Genomic DNA, 23893 nt, shown 5'->3' on the forward strand with positions numbered 1-23893 from the left:
AGTACTGGCAACTGATGTTAAACCCGGTTATTTACTTTAAAAAAAATGCCACCTGAAGCAACACTTTTGAGTGGAAACAATCAGTGGGTGATTTTATTAGGTGACTATTATATAAACAACATTGCGGATACAACCATAAAGTGAGACATGTCCTCTGCCATCACGTAATTTATGATAGATTTAAAAACCAAGGTTCATACATTAGGAAAACATTCAATATTCAATTATGATTCACAGACACATTAGGAAGTTAAGACAAAGCTATTCAACACAGACTGAGTGTCATGTAACAGGAGATGAGATTAGAGTTGTACTTGAAGAATATGAAGACTCAAGATGAACTGAGTCAGAGCTTTCTAGATGGGAATGAAAAGAACAGTGAACATGGAAATAGCTTTCTATATATAAATACATAAACATTTGTGTGGTACGGTGACAAGACTGTTCTGATGGGGTTGATAATGACTGGTGGGGAAATAATAGACAATAAGATGGATAGGAGGGATGGGATCAGATCAGGTCTCTCTAAACTAGATAGAACAGTGGTAAATCACAAATAGAGACAGTGAGTATTTTAGTCATGTGAAAGCACACTGAGTGTAGAATAAAGAAAATATTATTTTAATAATAGTTTTCAAATAAAAAGATACACTGAAAGAGAGAACAATGGGTTTTCATATTTGTGTATAAGAAATAAGGTAAGTAAAAAATGACTACAATATCTCTGTTTTTGAAGCTAGAAGGCCACTAATAGACATAACACAGAACTGAAGTGAGATTAATGGGACCTTCCATAAACTGTGGGAAAGACGAGCTCCCCGCTGTGCACATATTATATTTAAAGTAATCCTTGAGCAATGATCTGTATTGGTGGGAGAGAAAGTACAACTTACAGCACTAGAGTATGTAATTCTTAGAGTTGCTAAGTATATGAAATCATTCAGTGAAAAGCAGCCTTAAGACATAAAAGAAGTTCAAAGAGAGGAGGCAGAGTTATTGGAAAGATCAAAGGAACAATTAGGAGAAAAGAAGTCAACATGACAGGTGTAAAAGGTTAAGACTATTGTGGGTATTCTACCAAGTTCAATAAGGCAGAGAAGTTGAGGTCATTTATTTGGGTATATATTTGTGAAACTGTCTTCCAAGTACTCCCCTTTCCTCTTCCATAGAGAATTGCTCCTACACCTTCACGGTATCTCAGGATTTCAATGTTTTCATATGATTCCCACCCCTGCTAAGGCTGATTGAACCAGAGGTGAGCATCTACCCACATTATTCCAAACAAAATCCTATTGTGAGTCTTTGAATGAAACTCAAAAATAGATCTAGCTTTTTTGTTTGTTTTTGGTACAGAGGTTATAAGATTTTAAATCAGTGATCTATGGCTAAATGTTTCTTGACCTAGAGACAAAGGTATGGTGAATGTTTGGTCTACATCTAAGCTTTTGATTGAGAGCTGTTCCTGAAGATCAGTTGCAGCATTACTCTTTTCATGGTTTAGTAGTTCACCTTTCCTTTCCATTTTAAGAGTCAGGCTGCCCTGACACCCAAGCTTATTGGAGTTACTGAAAAAGAAGGTCTAGATCAATAACCTATGTAAATTATCAGGTTGAAAACCCTTGGAGTGGAATCAGAGAGAAGAAAGCAACTAACATTTTTATGGATGAGGCACTTCACTCACAATCAAGTGAGGAAGGTATTCCACTGATTAGAAAACTGAGACTCAAAGAAGTTAAATAACTTGGAAAAGCCACATAGTTAAGAACTTTTGGACCATGGTCTTTAGAGGTTCCATCTTCATTAATGACTATTGAGAAGATGAATTTGTGAGGGTGAAGTTAGCGCGTTCCCATGCCTGAATGCCCTTGTCCCCTTATCTGTGTGCCTCTGTGGTAACTGGTGTCATGGTAACCAACAGGTCCACCTGCTTGGCTGGCTGCCTATAACCATGTTATGCAATTGTTTGGCTCTGGAGTATTATTGTCTGTAAGCACATATAAGCAATTGGGGGCATGGTAAGATGCGGCAACTGGTGGATGCTTTTGGATGCATAGTGGACCGACAGATGCTGCTGTTATGTGGATCTGTGTAGGTGTTTCTGTATGTCTATCCAACTGCTGCCACAGACACAAAGGCATATCTCTCTTGTGGCTCCGCCACCATCAGGGGTTAGCAGCTGTTCCTTGTGCATTTCTCACTGTCATTGTGAGTAAAATAGATATATACCCACAACGGCTCCGAGTTTTTCTCTGACGTGTTGGAATCTGGATCTGCTTGTCCTGGGCCCTAAACCCTGGACATACAATGACACTGTTTAAAAAATGGAGATTCCTAAAAGCAAAAGCAAAACTTTTATGAATAATAAATTTCATACTTGAGGCAAGAGATAGTGTTTCTAAAAACACATTTGGGGGTTGTCGGGGCTAGTGCCCTGGCCCGACATGAGATGCAGCAGGCTGAGGCTGTCCTTTATCTAATCCTGTTTCCTGTGCTTATTGTTCTGAAGGCACAAGACACATTCCTGCAGGCAGGATGTGACTTCTGATGAAGGTGTATGATGTTCTTTGCTCTATCAGCAGAGCTTGTACCCTGATCTTTGCTACCTTGTAAACTTGTTTCGTTCCTGTGCTATGCATGATTGCACACAATGAATGTTATCTGTATGGGGCCTGGGGTATATATCCTTGTGTTTCTTGGTGCTGCTGCTGGAGGCTGAACAGTTTCCCCAGGGAGACGGCCTCCAGTCCCTCATCGCGGGGCCCCCTACTTTGGCTTGGAACGCGACGAGGAAATAAACGTGGTGATGAATTGACTGAGTGCTACGTGTCTCCGTGTGGTTTGTCCTCCGACAGGGGGTCTGCATTGTGGCATAGCTTGTTAAGCCACTACCAGCAGTGCCAGCATCCTGTAAGGGTGCCTGCTGCAGCTGCTGGCAGCTCCACTTCCAATCCAACTCCCTGCTAATGTGCCTGGGAAAGCAGCAAAGGATGGCCCAAGTGTTTGGGCTCCTGTATCCATGTGGGAGACCAAGAGGAAGTCTTGGCTCCTGGCCTTGGTCTGGCTCAGCCCTGGACATTGCAGCCATTTGGGGAGTGAACCAAGAACTCCTCTCCCTCTCTCCCTTCCTTCCTCCCTTCCTCCCTCCCTCCCTCCCTCCCTCTCTCTCTCTCTCTTTAACTCTGCCTTCAAATAAATAAAATAAATCTTCCAAAGAAAAAGAAAAAAAAAAAAAACTAAAACACATTTGACAATCACGAAGTTCCTGAACCTAAAACTCCCAATTAGATTCTTTTAATAAGAGAACATTATGATCACTTTTAAAAATTAATAAGACAAACGGCATCCATTCCTACAATCATGAGAACAAAAATGTACTCCAGGTATAAGACTATAATATTAACTCATTTATCCAATATACTCTTATTTGAAACATTTCTAAGTGTCAGATACTAAGGTTATATTGGAGCAAAACAGACATAATCACTAAGACTCTATCATTGTCTTTTTTTTTTTTTTTAATAGGCAGAGTGGATATTGAGAGAGAGAGAGACAGAGAGAAAGGTCTTCCTTTTTGCCATTGGTTCACCCTCCAATGGCCGCTGCGGCCGGCGCATCTCGCTGATCAGAAGCCAGGAGCCAGGTGCTTCCTCCTGGTCTCCCATGCGGGTGCAGGGCCCGAGGACTTGGGCCATCCTCCACTGCCTTCCCGGGCCATAGCAGAGAGCTGGCCTGGAAGAGGGTAAACCGGGATAGAATCCGCGCCCCAACCGGGACTAGAACCTGGTGTGCCGGCGCCGCAAGGCAGAGGATTAACCTGTTAAGCCACGGCGCCGGCCCTATCATTGTCTTTTAAAAGATGCACTCATTAATGACTAAAATTAATGTGCTGAATTATATGCAATAGTAATTGTCATAAGGAAAGGCTATGTGGTATTATGAAGGTTAATCTGAGGAAAATTGACCCTAGCCTGGAGGTCACTACGGACTTCCCTTTTCATCGATTTCAACATTTCTGTACAGATTAAGGAGGAAATGTACATAAGCACAGACAAACACAGATGCATGCTCAAGTCATTCAAACCAAAAGCAGGGCTAAATTACAATGTATTTTTATCAACACTTTTTTTTCTCTTTAGGGATATCACTGAAGAATTTTATTAGGCAATTCAACTTGAACAATTATTCCAATCTTCCCCTCCATTTTTACAGAAATAATTCCTTGGGTCATCCCTCCAACAAAAATGATTTCCTCAGAGGCTATGTAAAACTTGTGGAATCATTTTTAGATTTCATGGTTTCTCTGGACCTATATTTCTAGCAAGAATGACTGTAATGTTTACAACTGGTAAGACATTGTTATTAATAAGCACAGGTGCTGGCCTACACAATAAGCACTGGATTTTAGACAGTATCTCTGAGATTTCCTGGAAATGCCCCTTTAGATATTTTCCTATGACTAAAGAGGATGTAATTTTTTAGTTTAACACAGCAAACAAATTTTTCCCTTTGGTCTGTCTCTTCCCATCCCTGCCAAAGGAAATAAGTAAGCCTCCAATGAACTTACCAGGTTTCCCACAGCCAGCACACTACTGAATTGATCCGTCATGGGGTAATGTTCCATGGCCATGAAGAGGGTATTTAAGACGATGCAAATAGTGATGGCAAGATCAACAAAGGGATCCATAACAATTAAATTCACAAGACGCTTTACTTTTAACCATGCTTCACAGCAGTCCCAGATCAAGAACACATTGGCAAATCTATACCAGCATGGCGGACATTTCTGTCTGGATTCTTCAAGTTCTAGCAAGACGATAAAGTGAGAGAACAGTAAATAATATCAAAATGAATTATTATTGCTAGGGGATTACACATTATTTGATAAAAGTAATGCTTAGACTTGAGGTAAGAAAGTTCATATTTACTTAACTTGAGAAGGTAATTCCATTAAATATTTTCATCAAATGCTCATTAAAATATTATACAGATGAACCTTGTCTAAATAAATAGACATTTTGCATTGGATATTTTGCTTCAAAATAACTGAGTAATAACTGATTAAAATACTGTGTTCTCTTTATCTAAACACTATTTTTAAACAAGCTTTGTAAAAATTTTAAATTTATTAAGCAATAATTTTTTTTTGACAGGCAGAGTTAGACAGTGAGAGAGAGAGACAGAGAGAAAGGTCTTCCTTCCATTGGTTCACCCCACAAATGGCTGCTATGGCCGGTGCTGTGCCGATCCGAAGCCAGGAGCCAGGTGCTTCTCCTGGTCTCCCATGCGGGTGCAGGGCCCAAGGACTTGGGCCATCCTCCACTGCCTTCCCGGGCCACAGCGGAGAGCTGGACTGGAAGAGGAGCAACCGGGACAGAATCCGGCGCCCTAACCGGGACTAGAACTCAGGGTGCCAGTGCCGCAGGTGGAGGATTAGGCAAGTGAGCCGTGGCGCCAGCCTAGCAAGAATATTTTTTGAAAAATATCTTTTAAAGAACACTGTCTAAAGCTATGATCATTATTAAGATGTGTGACTCATCCTCTCCTTTGATGGTCTCCACTTCAACACTGATCTGGACCATAATGAGAATGGCCTTAAATGCAGACTCAAATCTACTTCTGTGATCTACTCATGTCTTTTAAGAGTTTTAGCCTCATATATTAATAATTTACTGTTGGTTTTAGTGGTATACTACTACTATACAGACAGGATACAGAATCCAGTGAAAAAGAATAAGTTTGATATTAGTTTTTATAATAATTATGATCAAAATGTACTTAAATTATCACCTAATTATGTCTATCATACAGTTTTGATCCTGATAGATATAAACCCCTCTACACAAAGAAGGAATAGTTGCATAAAGCACCCAGTCCACAGAATACTGACTCTCCCATGGCCTGCATCTTACCCTCCATTGTGTTTGTCAGGATGCTGGCGATGCTCATGGCTCTTTGCCTTCCAGAGGAATCCTCTAGCATCTCCATTGAAATCTGGTAAGAACTTAGCCTTCGCTTTCTCACATCTGTTTCAGTGGTGGTGCCCTGCAAACCAAATACTGATGGCTCAAACCACCCTTTTCAATGAATGATAACAATGTCACATAGCATTTCTTTGGAAAATCATGCTACATGCAATTTTTCTGGGTAACAATTTACGTGTAATAACAAATATTGGCTTTAAGGTTGTCATCTTTTTTTTAAATGGTCATATGTGTTACCCTGTAACAAGAATTAACTGGCTGGATACAGTCATATAAGGCAATTATGTTACAGAAATATTTTAATTAAACTGTCAAAAATTTCAGGGAAGATTTTACATGCATGCTACAGTCCTTTTATTTAATTCAAATATAACTTACATTTTTAGCTTATATCAATGACTAGTAACCAAGATCAATCTTCCCCCAAAAGCAAATGTGATGATTATATAGTTTCAAGGATGAATTATTTTCTTTGAGGCTATATTTACAGTATTGACATATATGGGCCATTTTTTCCATGCACAAACACAGATGTACAATGAAATGTGTGTGCTTTCCTGAGATTTTAAAATTATTTCTATATGCCATCCTATAACAAATCAGCACATTATATTCTTGGGTCATTTTCTAATAGTGATAGAGTACGTAGAGTCAATCATAACACTGACAGTTGTTTGAAAATTAACCATTATAAACATGTTGGTCATATGATATTTGATTTTGAGAATATGAAATTCAGGACTATGAATAGATAATTATATAATTCTGGGTGACTATACATCTATAACAAAGATTTGATTGTCAAAAGACTCATTATTTTGTGTTTGTATGTCCCCTGAATTTGCAGATATGTGTTTTATCCCAGACTCCAAAACTGGACTCTTAACTCAAAGCATTTGAAAGCATCTAGTCCCATAAAGTTCTATAGGTTCCAAGATTCTATTATTTATTATTTGATTGGTCCTGTATTATTTTTAAGAACTTTGGAAAGAAGAAGGGCGCAACAGGGCTAAACTGCCCAGGCTTTGATTATTTCAAACTGGTACATAGCGTCAGTAGTAGCTAGCTTATCTATTATCACCTCTGGCTGAAGTTGTCCAGTAGGTGACGTTAGAGCTGACGGTCCACCCACCAAGGAAACCACACCATTGCAATCCACAGTGCTGTGCATCTTCCCATTTGCTGGAAGCCCTGGCACCATCCTGGATGACATACTGGCCTGACTAACGTTACTGTTGCGTCGCTCTCCATGTCTGTGTGGCACAAACAGTGAGTCTCTCCTGCTCTCGCTGTCTTCAAAGGTGCTGTGCTCATCATCAGCAAAGTCATTTTCAGATCCCACATCCTTTGCCCGACCTCTGAAGCTGAAAATGCTCGTTTTGCTGTTGCGTCTTGGGGAAAACAAGGATCCACGGATACTCAACAGAGACTGAGAGAAAGCAAGGAAGAAAAGAGTCAGGGTGAGGAGAGGAGGGGACATAATTATTTAATCAACTCAGTGTAGCAGAAATGGTTTGCTTTGAGGTTAAAATCATGTTGCTCTTAAATGTAGGCAATCAAGTTTATAGAGAACAACGGATATTTTTATTGAGTACTATATTGCAAATTAAAGAGTGTTCTGACAAAAAATCCTGATATGTAATCTACGGAGTGTCTGGCCACTTCATTTAATCATCACTCTGGAATTGTGGGTTATCACAGTGCTTTAGGTGAAGACGAAAGGCTGTAGAGGATAAAAGATTCTTCTAGGTTGGAGTGGATGCTGAACAAATAGCAGGTGGCTTCCACCTCTCAATGATAAGATCTGAAAAGCATGCACTTTGGAGGTTTGGGTTTAGGTGAAAATACTGGCTCACATTTAAAATATTCATATCAAATAGTTTACTTTTGTAAAATTATAGTATTTTTAGCAAAACACTCTCTCTGCTGTCTCCTTTTGGGCTGCAAAATAAGATTACCTTTTCTTTGAACTGTTTGTCTCTATCTTTATGGAAATAAAAGTCAAGAAACTTACCTTGATTCTGTCTTCCAAATTTTCTAACATTTTCTCAAATGGCAAAAAATGATACACTTTATTTGAGAGATTATAGCAAAAACAACATAGAGGATTTCTAAACTATACCATAAATTACTATTCTTATTAAAAATTTGACAGTAGCTTAAAAAGCAAGATATATAACATGACTTTTCCAAAGAGGTTGATGTAGAAAATAGCTTATTCTTCTGATTTCACTATAATAATAAGAAGAAGAACAAGGTGACTCACAAGTGTTTTTTTTTTATTACAGATATTCACATATAAATCAAGTAAACTATTTTCTAGTACCAGGAAATGGATATTTAGCCTGAAGCTTTCCTTGATTTCTGAATGGATTTTAAACTAGAAGCAAATAATTTGGTGCTTAGTTTACCCTTGGTATAGTTTTCAAAACCATCCCTATTCAGTCTGTAGGATGTTTTTTTACTCCCCTGATCATATACTCATTGATATTTGCCCTTGCTCCCTCTGTTTGGTCCCTTATTTACTTTCTTATCTCTCATAGCCATGGTAATACAAACACATGATCAAAAGATTAGGTCCAATGAAAACATTGGTTCACCTTCACTTATAAAGAATGCTAATGATTTTTACCTCTTCAGACTCAATTTAAATGATCAATATAAAATTGGCTCTATTCAGAGCTAGTGTTCTGAAACTTCAGAGATTTCTATGGATCGCTGTAAGTGTTAAAGGTATCCAGTTTAAGTACTATCTTTTGGAAATTATGATTCAGTTGGTGGATGTTACGTTTTGAACGTGTATCCCAAAATTCTTGTATTGGAACCTTGTGCTGGGATATGAGGCCTTACTGGGAGCTGTTCTCATCATGCAGGCAGGGCCCTCATGAATGAATTAGTTTGTCTTGTGAGAAAGTTCCAGCTGTTGCTGCCTTTTTGGGCCACTATTCTTTCTGCTGCATGTGTTCCCTTGGCCTTGCAATTTCTGCCACGAGTTGAAGCAGCACAAAGCTCTCACCAGAGACCAAGCAGTGCCACGCCCTTAAACTCCTTGTCCTCCTTGCAGGGTTTAAATATTTGCTCCCCTGGACTTAGCAGTTTAGTCCCACAACTTTTATGTTAAAGGCATTAAGAGGGCGGAATGTTAATCCACTGTTAATCTAATTATGGGTTTTAGATATGAAGTCTTTGGGTGAGTGATTAGATTGGATTAAGTTACTAAAGTGGATTCCCGATATTGAATCTTGGTGGTTTTATAAGAGGAGAGATAGAGATGGATATAGATAGACATACACGTGCTCTGTTTCTTGTCATGTGATTGCCTTTGCCACCGCAGGACACTAGCAGCAAGAAAATGATTACTAAGGGTAAGTCAGATGGGCATCATCTGCTTTTGGATTGTGAACCTTCAGGACTACAAGCTAAAATAAATTTCTTTCCTTAAAAAGTCTCAGATACTGTGTTATAGCAACAGAACACTAAGACAGTAAAACATAGGATTCAGTAATTCCAGGGGTTTATAATGCAGGCTTCATTCTATACTCAGGGAAGCTGAAACTTGGATTTTTATATTAATCCCCATGGTGGTTTGAAATGGTCATCCTGATACACCTATATTCTGGAATTGTCTCCAGAAATTGACAGTCATCCCAGATGACATTAGTTGGAAGCGTAAGGTATAGGTTTACATCCATAAAGTACCCACTCTGTGCCTTTAGTTTGCATGATTTCATGCCAAGATATTTCCAAAGGCATTCCAGATCTTCGAGTTTATTTGAAACTTCTATTCACTCTTCAGAAAGTATAATAATGGGTGTGAGCACAGCTTTCAAGGCAACAGAGACCAAAAAAGAAGATAACAAAAATAGTATACAGAGAAAATAAACCAAAAATAACACGAGAAGATGCAGCAGAGGGAAGGGAATACCTGCAGCTGTGACAATCCTTTCTTTAGGGAAAACAAATTTTTATGTTTTAGAACTGAAAGGTCATCTTTCTTTGCTTTAGGTATGCTAAAACACAAATTCCAGGTATTTTTTTTAAACTTGTACAAGAAGAAAAATACGGGCTCCCCTTCCACCAATTTTCAGTAACAAAAGGGGAAACTAGAATATATTAAGTCTGAATGACACAACTCTGCATGTTGTAGGTCCTGGACCACAATGGATTGGGAAAGTCAAGATGCAAGAAGATGCAGGGATGTCATGATGTTCTAAGTGAATGCATATAGAGATTGTTCTCCATATTGCCACTTAAAGAACATTTAGGCTATCTCACAATGTCCCCACACAACATAATGGAGACTCACTGCAGCACATTTCTCATGTCAAGGGATTAAGGCAAAAATCCAAAAGGCATTTCTTTTCAAAAATCCAAAGATATATCACAACCCAACCTCAGCTGATAAAAAGGGAAGCCAGCACATAAAGAAGCTAGGTGTAACTGAGGCGTCAAAACGTAAAAGGTAAATAAGAAATTCCAAAATTGTCTCACTGAACAGTTTGACAGGCAGGCGGCAATTCAAAATTTAAACATTATTATTGGCTTAATAAAAATGTTTAAAGACAATTTAAGAATTTAAATAACTATATATTAAATGCTAGTTTCCTGTTCTTCACATAAACCATATATTATAAAAATATACCAAAACAAAACATAGCAATTAAAAGACAAGAGCAATGATAAGAACAACCAGAACTCTTGTTAGAAAACCACACCTGATGGGGGGAACAGAATTTCTTGTCACCAGTCAGTCGGTTCCCATCCATAGAGAAAAGGAAGCTTCTTCTTTTGACGCTGTCTTCAGATTCAGATTTGGGAAACCTGTCTTCCTCTCCCTTGCTGTTTCCTTCCAAATGCTCCCTCTGTCTTCTTTTCTTCCTTCGGTTCCTCCACTCCTTAGCACTTTTGGAGCTTAACTTTGACGCCTCTGAGGAGCTTTCCAGGAGCTCTCCTAGGCCGCCTATTCCACTGAAATCCCTTGAGGCTGCTGAGGCTGCTGCTACCGCCTGTTGTAACACAAAACCAGTCACTCTTTAGAACATACAGCCCAGAAACCCTTCACTACGGTACAGTGGCGCCATTTTAGACTGTGAAATAAGAGAGGAAACCATGTCTTCTGACCCTCTTATCTTGTCCTGCCACAACAGTTTACTTAATAATGACCCTTACATTTTGAATAATACAATGTATTATGCTAGTCTATGCATTAAGGCAAGAAAATTCTGATTTGGCATGTATCCTTGATTGTCTTTTCTTTCTTCTTAAAAAATAAAAACAAAAACCTCAGCTAAGCTTAAACTTCAGTTTAGGAGACAACTGCTCTCATGAGAGTGTCTTCTACACTTTAAAAGCAGATGGTTCTCTTAGAGGTGGTTGCTCATCTGACTGCTCTTCCAGGTTCATCCACAGAATTGTTCCTCCCATGTACATCTGTGAACCGCTGAGTGCTACATTTTCCCTCTAAAATCAGGACCAAAGACCCTTTTGTATCTCTCTTGAGAGCTCCGCATATTTAAGGAATCGACTTTTCTATCTCCAAGTGGAAGTAGTGGAATGTATTGGCTGGTTTATTCTCCTTCATTTGAATTACATTCAGGACCACAGTTCTTACCTTTTGGGCCATGCTAACCCTAAAGAATTTATTATGGGGCACTTAGAGTTTGTAAACTTTTATGTTTATAAAATGCTTATAAATAACAGCAAATTATTTATGTAGCAATAAAATACACACCTGACATAATCATTCATGGGGTAATGAGAATTTATTATTTTCTTTCCATATTTCAGTGCTAACTATTCTTAAGCATGCTGGATTTCTGTGCCTACTTTGAAGCATGGCAAATGTTCTGTGTTTTCATTTAGATGAACAGCACTGTTAGACTGTAAATGATTTAACCAGGACTTACAAAGGATATGAAACAACAACAGTATGGTACATATCAAAGCTGAGCTGTCATTAAATATATTCCTGGTCATAAATATAATCATAGAAGTGGAAATTCTTAAATTATGAGAATATTGGTTAAAATTTTCATATATTTCATTACTAAATGCAAACAACTCTAAGTTACATATTATTTTTTCTATCTTTCCCCCAGACTGTGAGCTCGACTGTTGTCTGGGTTTGTTTGTGCAGTACCTGGTAGGACACCTGAAAGAAAAAGGATTCTATGAACATTTGGTGAATCAATACTTAAAAGGGCATCTTTCGGTCAGTTCTCTAAGATACTAAAGTAAGGGAGAGTTAAGAACAACAGATGCCTATCCTGTTTCTAAGCTATCATAAAGGACTATGTCAGAATGGTCTATGTAACCTTGCAGGAAGGAATGAAGATAAAGTGTATTTAAATGCTTGGACCACACTTTGTGCACTTTGTCTTTCCCATCCTGAGAAGAAGAAATCCTCCTAAGTAGATTCCATTTTTGAACCTTATCTCAACTAAAATACTAATTTTCAGAAGGTTTTAAAACTAAAGGTGCTGAGCTACAAAGTCTCTTGAATTAACATGACCTCAGAAAGGTAAATGAAGTACTAAATACAGTACTTAATTCATGTGTTAGTTAAGCAAAGCAAAGATGTAACACTGATATTTATTTATATTGAATACTATATTCTTTATGGAAGCACAATTCTAAGGTTTGATATAAGACAGCACCCAGCCTTTAAATAAACTGCTAATTCAGAATTAGGATATTTATAAAATTATAGTCAGAGAGCTAGATTTTTCTATTGAATTCTTATCCATCAATACCATTTTTTATACCACACATGATGAGAGATGAGAAATGTTGAAGATACTTTGTAGATATTACTACACAAGTATATGTATATTAAAGTATACAAGTATATGTATAATAAAGTGAATAAATAAAGTGAAAACAATTTTCAATAGTTAATGGTAATTACATGATGTTTGATACAGGGATACACTTTGATACACTCGTTGTTGAAGGAATGAACACACAAGCACCCTCTTTTATTTGAATAAAATCCTTAATTCTTCTTTGACTACGTATAGACAACATGGCAAAACACACAGTGCAAACCACTGATTGACTTGTTTATCTCCAGAAACAAAGGAAGTGGTGGTAATACTCCCTTACCACAATCCCCAAACTTTCATCCATTTAAATCACTTCCGGAATTTGTTTTGTATACATTATTTTCCTACCTATCCTGGCTAACAGTTCAAATAAGTCAGAACCAAAACAGATTTCTAAGGCAATGAAGGTAACCTCAGCACACCACATTTTCTGTGTCACTCATCAACTCAAATCTGTCACTTGTTCCAATTCCAGTGATTTGCCAGTTGCCTCCCAGGCAGATGTTTCCTGTCTTCTCTCATGTCTGCATACCTGTTGATACCCTGCTCTGTGACACTGCCAATGTCCTGCTTACTTCGGATGACAGTGGCACTTTACAACTGACTTACTGAGTTTCTCTTGTAACAAACAACAGATTCGTGCTCCATATTTACACAGGGAACAACATTTCCTTACATTTCCATGTGACTCTACATAGGCTCTAAAACTCACTCAACTTCTGACTTTAGTAGTATAATTCTTGTCATTAATTCATTTTAAATATAAACTCCAGCAAAAATCCCATCAAAGCATACAACATTAATTATATCTGTTTTGATTCTACCCTTAATTATTTTAGACCTCTTTAAATGCCACTATTTCTAATTTGTCCTAAAGCTTGCTCCTATTTTTTCCCCTATTGGATCAATATAGACTACTAGGGGATGTGTTAAACTGAATATTATTATCCATTTAAGAATTACAAATTATAGGCTGGTGCCGCGGCTCACTAGGCTAATCCTCCGCCTTGCGGCGCCGGCACACCAGGTTCTAGTCCCGGTCGGGGCACCGATCCTGTCCCGGTTGCCCCTCTTCCAGGCCAGCCCTCTGCTGTGGCCAGGGAGTGCAGTGGAGGATGGCCCAGGTGCTTGGGCCCTGCACCCGCATGGGAGACCAGGAGAAGCACCTGGCTCCTGCCATCGGAACAGCGCGGTGCGCCAGCCACAGCGCAGCGCGCCTACCGCGGCGGCCATTGGAGGGTGAACCAACGGCAAAAGGAAGACCTTTCTCTCTGTCTCTCTCTCCCTTGTCCACTCTGCCTGTCAAAAAATTAAAAAAAATAAAAAATAAAAAAAAGAATTACAAATTATAAGGCAAACAAATGATGATGACCTAGGACTGAACATTTATTTTCTTGTCTTTCTCATAGATGAAAGCCTAAAATGTTTATCTCCTAGAAATTGAGAGTAGAATGGTAGCTCCCTACCATAGGCTGTAGAGAGTAGGAGGGAGTGTAGAATGGGGAAAGTTGGTCAATGGGTATTAAGTTATAATTAGAGGGGCCAGCGCTGTGGCACAGTGGGTTAACACCCTGACCTCAAGCACCGGCATCCCATATGGGCGCCAGTTTGAGACCTGGCTGCTCCACTTCCAATACAGTTCTCTGCTATGGCCTGGGAAAGCAGCAGAAGATGGCCCAAGTCCTTGGGCCCCTGCATCTGTGTGGGAGACCTGGAAGAAACTCCTGGCTTCAGATCGGTGCAGTTCCGGCCCATTGCGGCCAATTGGGGAGTGAACCGTTGGATGGAAGACCTCTCTCTCTGCCTCTCCTCTTTCTGTGTAACTCTGACTTTCAAATAAATAAATCTTTAAAAAAAAGTTACAGTTAGAAAGGGAAAACGAGTTCTGGGTACCCCATCTCCTAAAGTTGCACTTGATTTACAGGAACAATTGAGCTGTATATGTGATTTTTTTCATACCTACGCAATGACTAGTACTAGGAAGATCCTCAAGAGATATTACATAAAGATGGAGTTAATACTAGGTTTCATGAAATTATAGCCTAGATAGGAACTTTTGAAGTTGCAGGGAATTAGCAAGACTTAAACTACACTGTAGCACAAATAACCTTACAGAGTTATTCTCTCTGTATCTCTATCCACCTTCCCCCACCAGTCTCCCTTCTCTGCTTCAATGTTGGCTATTTACCTAGTTGGCAATAAGAAATGAAAATCAATTGGGTACCATGCTATCTCAAACAATAATAAAATAATTTTACCGAAGTAAATATAAATTTTGCAGGTATGAAACAAAAGCTGAGCCAAATCATGATGTTTTAGCCATGAATCTGATAGCTGACAATTAAATGAATAGATTTTTTGGCTGACCTAATCATAATGTAGATAAGGCTCAAAAATTTTTTTATCAGACATAGTAAATTCTTACTTCTAACTTCAAAATATTTATATTCTTTTAACTGATGTCATGCCAGGATTTATTCTAGTGACTGTATTTGAGAATAAACATATTCTTACACTATGTTATTTGTCATATAGACATTACTTTGCCAAATTACAAAATATCTGAATAACCTGAGGCTTTAAAATATAATCATGCAATTTATAAATATTATTTCTATCATATTTATTTAAGGCCAGAAAGTACCTGCACTGTAAAGCAGCTACTTTATTCCATTATCTTGCAAAGAGGTCTTAATTTTTAGTGATATGAAATAAAACTCTTAAATAACAGAAATATTCTAGAATTTTCTGGTAAAAACAAGGAATGTCTTATAAGATTTTCAAACATCAGTAGATTTGTTTATAGTTTTCCTTATAAACCCAATAAAGTATAATCACATTACAGCTTGGCATGCAATAGTAAGATGGAAACAGCAAAATGAGCATGCTCAGCAAATTTTGTCTACAGTTGAGCTTGGTAACTAAGCAACACTGCTATATGCCTATTTCTCTAAAAGAGGCTAAAAAGAAAGACACCGATGCTATATGTTACATATCTTCAAAGTCACTCAGAATTGTTAAAACTTTAAAATCCAACCTACAAATTCCAAGTATATATTGTCATTTAAACAATCCAAAAACATTTTTTGAAAAAGTCAATATATTAAACAATTATTTGTACTTCCGCTTCTGGCCAAGGTATACTAACAGGGACTGGAAGTGCTCACTCACTCTCATTCTCTCTCTTTCTCTCTCTCCGTCTCGCTTCTCCCCCACCCTCCACCCCCCACCCCCCATTTAAACAATAAAACTGAGAGAATAAATGCAATACTGGCTTTGAAGACAGCATTTGGTTAGGACATTGTCAAATACTAGGAATTAGGAGAGAAAAGAAAGCAGGGTTCCTGATTTTGTTAGTTTAGGCCTTAAACTTCTAGTCTGGGGGATTGACAAGGAGTATCTCTGTAATTCCAACAGAAAAAGAAATGCAGCTGAGAGTACAGGAGGGAAGCCCAAGTGGTAGTTGTGCATGTGACAAGGTACCACAGAACAGACCACTGATCAGAGAGCGAATGTTGGGGATTTTCTCAGGTTCCCTTCCAGTACTGAGACAAATATTCATCACTGTGTGTGTTAAGGAAGGGCCTGGGGCTGAGACTTGGAGGGAATACCACCAAACATTGTGCCAGAATAGTGCCCATTCCTGCCAGCTATGCTAGGGTACATTTCATCTTAAATGGGGGCATTTGAGTAGAGGTTTTCAAAGGATCTTCATTCCTTAAGTAGGGTGTACTCAGCCTTAGACTAAATGCTACTCTGATCCTACCTAACAAGTCTTCAAAGGCTGGAAGATACAAAAAGATAAAATTCTTTTTAAATGAAGTCATATTTTTATGGGAATACAAAACTTTCCAGCATCAAACAATGTAAAACTGATAGTGTCTGGAATTCAATTCAAGAATGTCAGGAAGGTAGAAAAGCAGGACTGTATGATAAAGAGTAAAGTTAATAAAGATTATAAACTTGGAGATATAGCAAAGGAAACTATTCAAGCTAAAATCAATAAGCTGATTCTGTAATTCATATGAATTACAAGTGCCCTAGAAATACTAAAACAGCTTTGAAAAAGGAAACAAAGTTGGAGAACAACCATATTCTGATTTCCAGAATTATTATAAAGCATTAGTAGTTAAGAAACTTGTAGTATTGGTGTAAAGAAAATTAACAGAATAGAGTTGAGGAACCGACTCACTTATATGTGGCCCACTGATTTTTGACAAACAGTTGTAGGCAATTTAGCAGAGAAAGTATATTTTGTTCAATAAATAGTGTGAAAATAATTGCATATTTGCATTTTAAAAATCTCTACACAAAACTCACATCTTATGCAAAAAATAATTACAAATTTTTAATTGCCCTGACTGTCAAAAATGAAGCTATATGCTTTTAGAAAAAAAATAAAAGAAATATATATCTGGTGTTGGTTTGGCAACAATTTCTTAGATGCGACACCAAAACCATAATTTTTAAAAGCTGAAGAAGTCTTGATAAACAGCAAATTATTAAATTAAAAATTTCTGCTTTAAAAAATATTCTTAGGGAAATGAAAAGACAAGTTATATACTGGGAGATAATGTTTGCCAAGCATATGTATGACAAGAGGTTTATACCCAGACTATATAAAGAGCACTCAGAATTCAACAATAAGATACAAATTGCCTAACTTAAAATTATATTTATTAGAACGGCTAAAATCAAAGGCTTGTCATATCAAATATTGGTTTTCCAAATTAAATTAAAAATGAAATTCCTCTCTCAGTCTACGTTAGGTTAATTGCAGATTAACCTATTCCTAATCTAAAGTGTATGAGATGTCTTCAAAAGGAAGGTCATGGAAATAAGTTACATGAAAAAACTTACGCATGAATTTCAAAATTTTTCTCACTAAAATAAGTTTATCTTTTAATCCCACACTCCATAAGCTAATGTTCAAAGTGTTCTTTGACTCTTCAGAAACAATTTCAAGTTTGAACAGTTCTTACATTTTTAGTGGGAATCCCTTTATACAAAATGAAATCCCAGGTCCAATTTTACCTTTATGAGATGATAACATTCTTACTTAGAAAGTGAAAAATAACAATAACAAAGCTTTGCTTATTATCACTCGGTACCTGAGCTTCTTCTTGTTGCTTTTTAAGCTGTTCAAGCATCTGCTGAAATTCAGCTTCTTTCTGTTCTGCCTCTTCCAAGGTGGCCTGATTCTGTTCCTCATAAGCCATGGCCACCACAGCCAGGATCAAATTCACCAAATAAAAAGAGCCCAAGAAAATGACTAGAACAAAAAATATCATGTATGTTTTTCCAGCAGCACGTAATGTCTAGGGGAAAAAAAGATAATTTCATTAATTTTTAGTATAATGTTCTCAAGTAAAGATCTGTTTACCACAGTCATGAGACAAAATTTATTTTGGCCAAGATTCTTGTTTTGGTGTTAAAAATGCACAGGTACACAAATATGCACAAAATGAGATTATCTGAAGCTTGATTGCAATGTTATTTGGTATGAATACAATTTTAGTAAACACTGGATATATACTTAGCTCCACAAAAATGCTCTTATTGGGCTTCACAATTCAGGACAGCATTACAGGCGAAAACTGTGTTGTGAGTGGGGCTCTAGTTCTACAGCAGTCTACCCGACACACTGTCTACAATGACATCTTTCTTCTCTCGTTTTCTAGCCTCAGTTGGCTGTGGCTTCCATTTGAAATCTCTGGATAGTTGATTTTTTTTCTTTTCACAAGTTGTTCATAATCTCTATAACTAAATTGTGAAGTCCTCAAAGTCGTGAACATTCCTTGCTCCCTCCATAGGTCCTGGCACAATATCTTTCATATAAGAAGTGCTCTCTTTCTCTCTTTGTGTGTGTGTATGTGTGTGTGTGTATACATATGTGGGAAGCTTCAAGAAGGTCATGGAGATTTTGCATTATCTTATAATTCCACTTTCCATGATTATCTGGAGTCTCTTCATATACTGATATAAGGAACAACTTGGATTCAAGGCACATTTGCTTTATACCAAACCCATCTGTATTCCACAGCGTTACAAGTGAGTATCCATACTTGTGATTTCATATGTTTTCATAAAAAACAGATCTTAGGCATGTTAATTTGGGCCTTACCAACTGATAAAGGTTTTCCCAATAGTCCTGAGTCATGAGTCGAAACAGAGACAAGAAAGCCCAGCTGAAGGTGTCAAAGCTTGTGTAACCATAGTTGGGGTTTCGACCAGCTTTCACACAGATGTATCCTTCTGGACACTGGCTATAGAGAGAAATGAAGATAGGGTCAACACAGAAAATACAACAATTTCAATCGATTTTGACTTATAGGGATTTCAAAGCCCTGAGTCATAGTCTGTAATAAATTTTCTTGCCTTCATTTTTGGAACACTGATTGCTCACAGTGGAACTTCGATGAAATCTATTGGCTGTAGAGGTGACTAAGATGCCACACTGGAATCGGCATCCCACATCCCACACCAGAATGCCTAAATTCCATACCTGGTTCTGCCTCCTGACTACAGCTTCCCACCAGGGCAGACCTTGGGAAACAGTGGTAAAGGCCCAAGTAATTGGCTTCCTGCTATATACTTTGGAGATCAGGAAAAATGTCCATCTATATGACTAGTGTATATTTTCCATAACATCCTTAGGTTTCAATATCATACAGGTTTTCTATTTTACTAGGAAGTCTTAAAATATGTTTAAGTTCTATGGCATAAAACTCTCTATTGCTATTCCTTGGCTTTTAAAAATTTTCTGTCTACTATGGTTTTTATGTAAATTAAAATTCTGTTTGGAATATATATTGTAAGTCATAGACTAGTAGGATGACGAACATTACAGTTCTCATTGAGGAGTGTGAGCGAAAAGAACTATTAACTAGACACACTCAGTCTTGGACATGCCTTTGGCATACATGAGCTCCTTCACTTAGCACACAGGGATTCATGTTATTTTAAGGATACCTAAATCTTTCAGAGCAGTTCACCAGGTAGGCTTTCACTCTGAAGACCACGTTATACTCTGGATCTTTTCCAGACAAAAGACACATCCAGGTTATATTTTGAATCTTTTCCTGCCACAACAATACTCACTCCATCAGTGCATGCCAATACCAGTAAAAATAAGCCCATCTTGTTTCCTTTACTGCATTTCTTCTACAACTCTAATAGGTTAACAGAAAAGGTAGACTATGGACCTTAACATATTGGGGCATTAATTTAGGTATTTCTTAATTGTGAAATTCTGGGGAAAAGGAACAATTCACCCCAAAGGGATAATTTTAATCATTGAGTTTAAGGCCAGTGGCAATTCTGTAAGCTTGACAAGGAACGTATTAGGTAATCAATACCACTGTTTGCTTCACACATGTGAGGCTATCCTTGTTTGTTTTGTCATACATACTTATTTTTCCTACATATTAAAAAATGTGTACCTTACCCTGCATCAGAGCCATTTCCACAGAGTAAAGGATCATTTTGTCCATCCAAAACATAAAAGTGACCTGTTAACATAAAAAAATAGACTATTTAATTTAATGTTAACCCATTTCACATTAGGAATAAATGAGTGTTTGATTATCTCTAATGGTTTTCAAAGTAGACAGCAATAAAGTGTATTTACTAAAGTGGCCTCACACCTGACTATTTACTGTTGAAAACTCATTCAGAACGCTAAGATCAACAAAATGTGGCAATAGTTCTTACTGTCATCTCCAATGTAATCCTTCCAGTCAAATGTGTTTGTTGTTACATTAACAAATGTCCCATTTGAATCCATTGTGCTGTTAAAGTAGGAAGTGGTATTGGTTTCAAAAGCAGAATCGCTTGGGGGCCATTGCAAACATTTATTCCTCAGGTTTCCCATAAACAGCTGCAGCCCAATTAGAGCAAACACGCTCAGACAGAACACAGTCAGGATCATGACGTCAGAAAGCTTCTTCACCGACTGGATCAGGGCCCCCACAATGGTCTTTAATCCTGAGGAGAGAAAACTGTAGGTCAACTGGGGAAGAGCACACGATTTCTTCCTAAGAGACACACTCATTATTTGGCTTCCCCCAAAATGATCACTTGGCTATCCACCTACTAAAGCTTCATGGATTGCCAGAAGGTTTGAGAAGTAGAGGAAGAAGAGATTTTATATTTGCACTGCATGCTTTCTGGAGGTTCAATATGAAAGTATTGATAGCTAGGCAGGAAGTTTTTGTTTGCATGATTTTATGTACTGTCATGAACATGTTGAGACAAATTTGCAGTTATTTGTTTATTTCAGATTTTGTTTCATGAGGCTGCTTCCTTCCAATCTATTTGTTACACCAGCCTCCAAGTTACAGAGATATAGAGGAGAAAATAACTTTAATAAAAATGCCATGCCAAATGCATGCTGTTCAATAATCTTTTCCCCCTTAAAACAGGAGTTTTATTTTTAAAATAGGTCTACAGTGAATGATAAAATCCAAAATAGTAAAGTCACAGTAGCAAAGCTCTATCAGGATGCAAAATAACAAAGAAAAACCTTTTTATAATAACTGCAATGGAGGTAGAACAGAAAGAAAGAGAACAAAACAGCAAAACTAGTGTCTCATGCAAGTTTCTGTTAAACTCAAAGGCTGACTTTATAAATAAAATATAATTTCTAAAGTTTTAGTGACTGAACTAACATTGAAACGTCATTTGACACTGTTGAATGTGATGAACACAAATAATAAGCAACAAGGCCAATGCTCAAGATTTTCAATCTCGAGATGACTGTAGTATGACTATGTCTAAAGTCAGCCTCGGTGTTTAACCTAGCTCTCACCTGGAATGACTGAAATTGTTTTCAGTGCTCGGAGAACTCTGAATGTTCTCAACGCTGAGACATTGCCCAGGTCCACAAACTCTGTCACATATCTGTAATAGGGAGTTCACACACAAACACAATAACACACAAGAAAAGTTGGAGATATAAGGGGCCTACCGCCTTACACCAGTTTCTTCTTACCTGGAATTACAGAAATAGTTTTCAGAGCTCTCAAGACCCTGAAAGTTCGTAGGGCTGAAACATTGCCTAGGCTTACAAATTCTGTTACATACCTGTAGAATTAAATCAGAGTTACTGATAGCTTCCACAAAGTTTACTATAAATAAAGAATTTATGCTGGATTTGGCATATAGAGCCCCTTGGGTTTAACAAATTGCTTTTAGGCCTCAGGGCAACATATGCTGTCAGTTGCTTTTAAGGAATAAAATTGTGTTGCTTTATTTTAGTGTAATTTTCAGTAAGATGAATACATTTATTTGAAAAACTCATCAAAGTATAGTATTGCTTTTAGATTGTAGTCAATGAATAATTTCATTTTGATGAAAGAGAAAGACTAGATGACATCAAAGTAATTCCATTTCTTGCTCATTTATAAGACATATTTACTTGTATATGTATTCTCAAAATATATGAGGCTTATAGCTAATTTGACTAACAAGAAAATTAAAATTTTATGTATTTAAAATATGTCACAATAACCTGGTTCATGCTGAGACTATTTTTACTTCTTTGAACTTATCAAATTTTCAAAATTACTCACGCCATCACAATGACACTGAAATCCAGCCAGTTCCATGGATCACGAAGAAATGTAAAATCTTCTAAGCAAAAACCTCTTGCTAGGATTTTTATAAGGGACTCAAAGGTATAGATTCCAGTGAACGTGTACCTAGGAAGAACATCCAAGCCAAAATCAACTATTTCATTTGCATTGTTGAAATGGATGTTTTCAAGTATGGCAAATTCTATCCTTTTGTGGTTTTTCAATACACTAAAATCTTGTTTCTTATTTCTGTTATTAGATGATCCATTAGTTTAATTAATCTTATAAGCCTAAATAAACTGGTGAGGAAATATATTCTTCAAGAATCTGATATTGTTAAAATACTTCTTTTTAAATAATTGGTTTCATCTAATAGACTCATATTTTATGAGTATGTTAGTTTCATATATTTTACAATTAATATCAATCTTGATGTTCTAGAGTGGCTGTGTCACATAGAAATATAACCTAGGCCACACATGTAATATTCACATTCCTAAAAGCCAAATATAAAAGAAGGAACAAATGAACATAATTTTCATATTACATTTTATTTAAAACAATATATCAAAATACTATCATTTCAACAATTAAGATAAGCCAAATTTCACGTTTCACTAGACACTTGTGACTTGGAATGCTTCATTGGACAATATGCTCTAAATGCAAAAAAACTTGGATTTATCTATTTGTAATTAAATATTCATCAAAATTTCTTGGTGATCAGACTTATTTTAAGGGTTTTTTTTTTTAATTTTGTGTCATATGGAAAATACACTTCACTTTTTTTAGCCTTAAGAACCAGTCATACAGTTATAAAGCTAATTCATTCATTTTCTTTCTCTCTCTCTCTCTCTTTCTGTCTCTCTCTCTCCTCCATTTCTTTTTTCTATCTCTCCAAGAAATGTTTCAGTTCCCTAGCATTTTATGTGCTGGTTTACAGAATTGAAGGATAAATGAAATTCTTGATTCTTACCCTACAGCCATTACTATCTTTATACAATTAGACTAAATCACAAATTAAAAGTTTAGTCTCTAAAATGGTTAATATCATTTCTATTTGTTGTTTAATATAGTATGGTCCTACCCCAATTTACTTTGAATGTTGGCAATATAAATTACTCCTGTTCTTCCAAAAATAGTTGAGAATACTTGTTTTCAACATTGTGCTCTTTAAAAGTGCTATTCTTCAGAGTGCTTCACCCAGGCCAGAAAAATTGATTTACTCTTATTAAAATCTATCATATTTTCTAATGTACCAGTAGTTTATCTGTAAAAATGTTAGGGCAGTTATTTTTGAAATGTTTTCTATGGAAATTTCTCTTATATAAGACTACTTCAAAACAAACAGGAAAATGTAAGCACGAATCTTCAGATCTAGTTTCCTTAAGTACTTTCTCTCCTCTTGTTCTGCTCCAACAACTCAACTGATTCCACATGGAATAAGAATAATTGTTATCTTACTATGAAGTAGATGACTACTATGAAGAGCTACATTTTCCAATACCAAGTT

At 37.0% G+C, this 23893-nt stretch overlaps 1 protein-coding gene across 13 annotated transcripts in view; it reads right to left on the reverse strand.

The window, feature by feature from the left end:
* The window catches only part of LOC133766378 (sodium channel protein type 3 subunit alpha), a 79904-nt gene that overhangs the window by 42847 nt on the left and 13164 nt on the right, over positions 1 to 23893 (reverse strand). Inside the window, exons 4-14 of one of the 13 annotated variants that reach the window (XM_062200065.1) lie at positions 22378 to 22506; positions 21615 to 21706; positions 20519 to 20791; positions 20253 to 20316; positions 18930 to 19071; positions 17917 to 18123; positions 13348 to 13351; positions 10697 to 10980; positions 7063 to 7410; positions 5910 to 6042; positions 4565 to 4803 (exon numbers count right to left, since the gene is read on the reverse strand). In XM_062200065.1, the coding sequence (XP_062056049.1) occupies positions 4565 to 4803; positions 5910 to 6042; positions 7063 to 7410; positions 10697 to 10980; positions 13348 to 13351; positions 17917 to 18123; positions 18930 to 19071; positions 20253 to 20316; positions 20519 to 20791; positions 21615 to 21706; positions 22378 to 22506 (1915 nt within the window). Of the gene's footprint in view, positions 1 to 4564; positions 4804 to 5909; positions 6043 to 7032; positions 7411 to 10696; positions 10988 to 13347; positions 13352 to 17909; positions 18124 to 18929; positions 19072 to 20252; positions 20317 to 20518; positions 20792 to 21614; positions 21707 to 21797; positions 21890 to 22377; positions 22507 to 23893 lie in introns of those variants that run through there. The other 12 variants (XM_062200044.1, XM_062200100.1, XM_062200087.1 and 9 more) reach the window with 12 other exon arrangements.

This window comes from Lepus europaeus, chromosome 1 (genome assembly GCF_033115175.1).
Source record: "Lepus europaeus isolate LE1 chromosome 1, mLepTim1.pri, whole genome shotgun sequence".
NCBI lineage: Eukaryota > Metazoa > Chordata > Mammalia > Lagomorpha > Leporidae > Lepus > Lepus europaeus.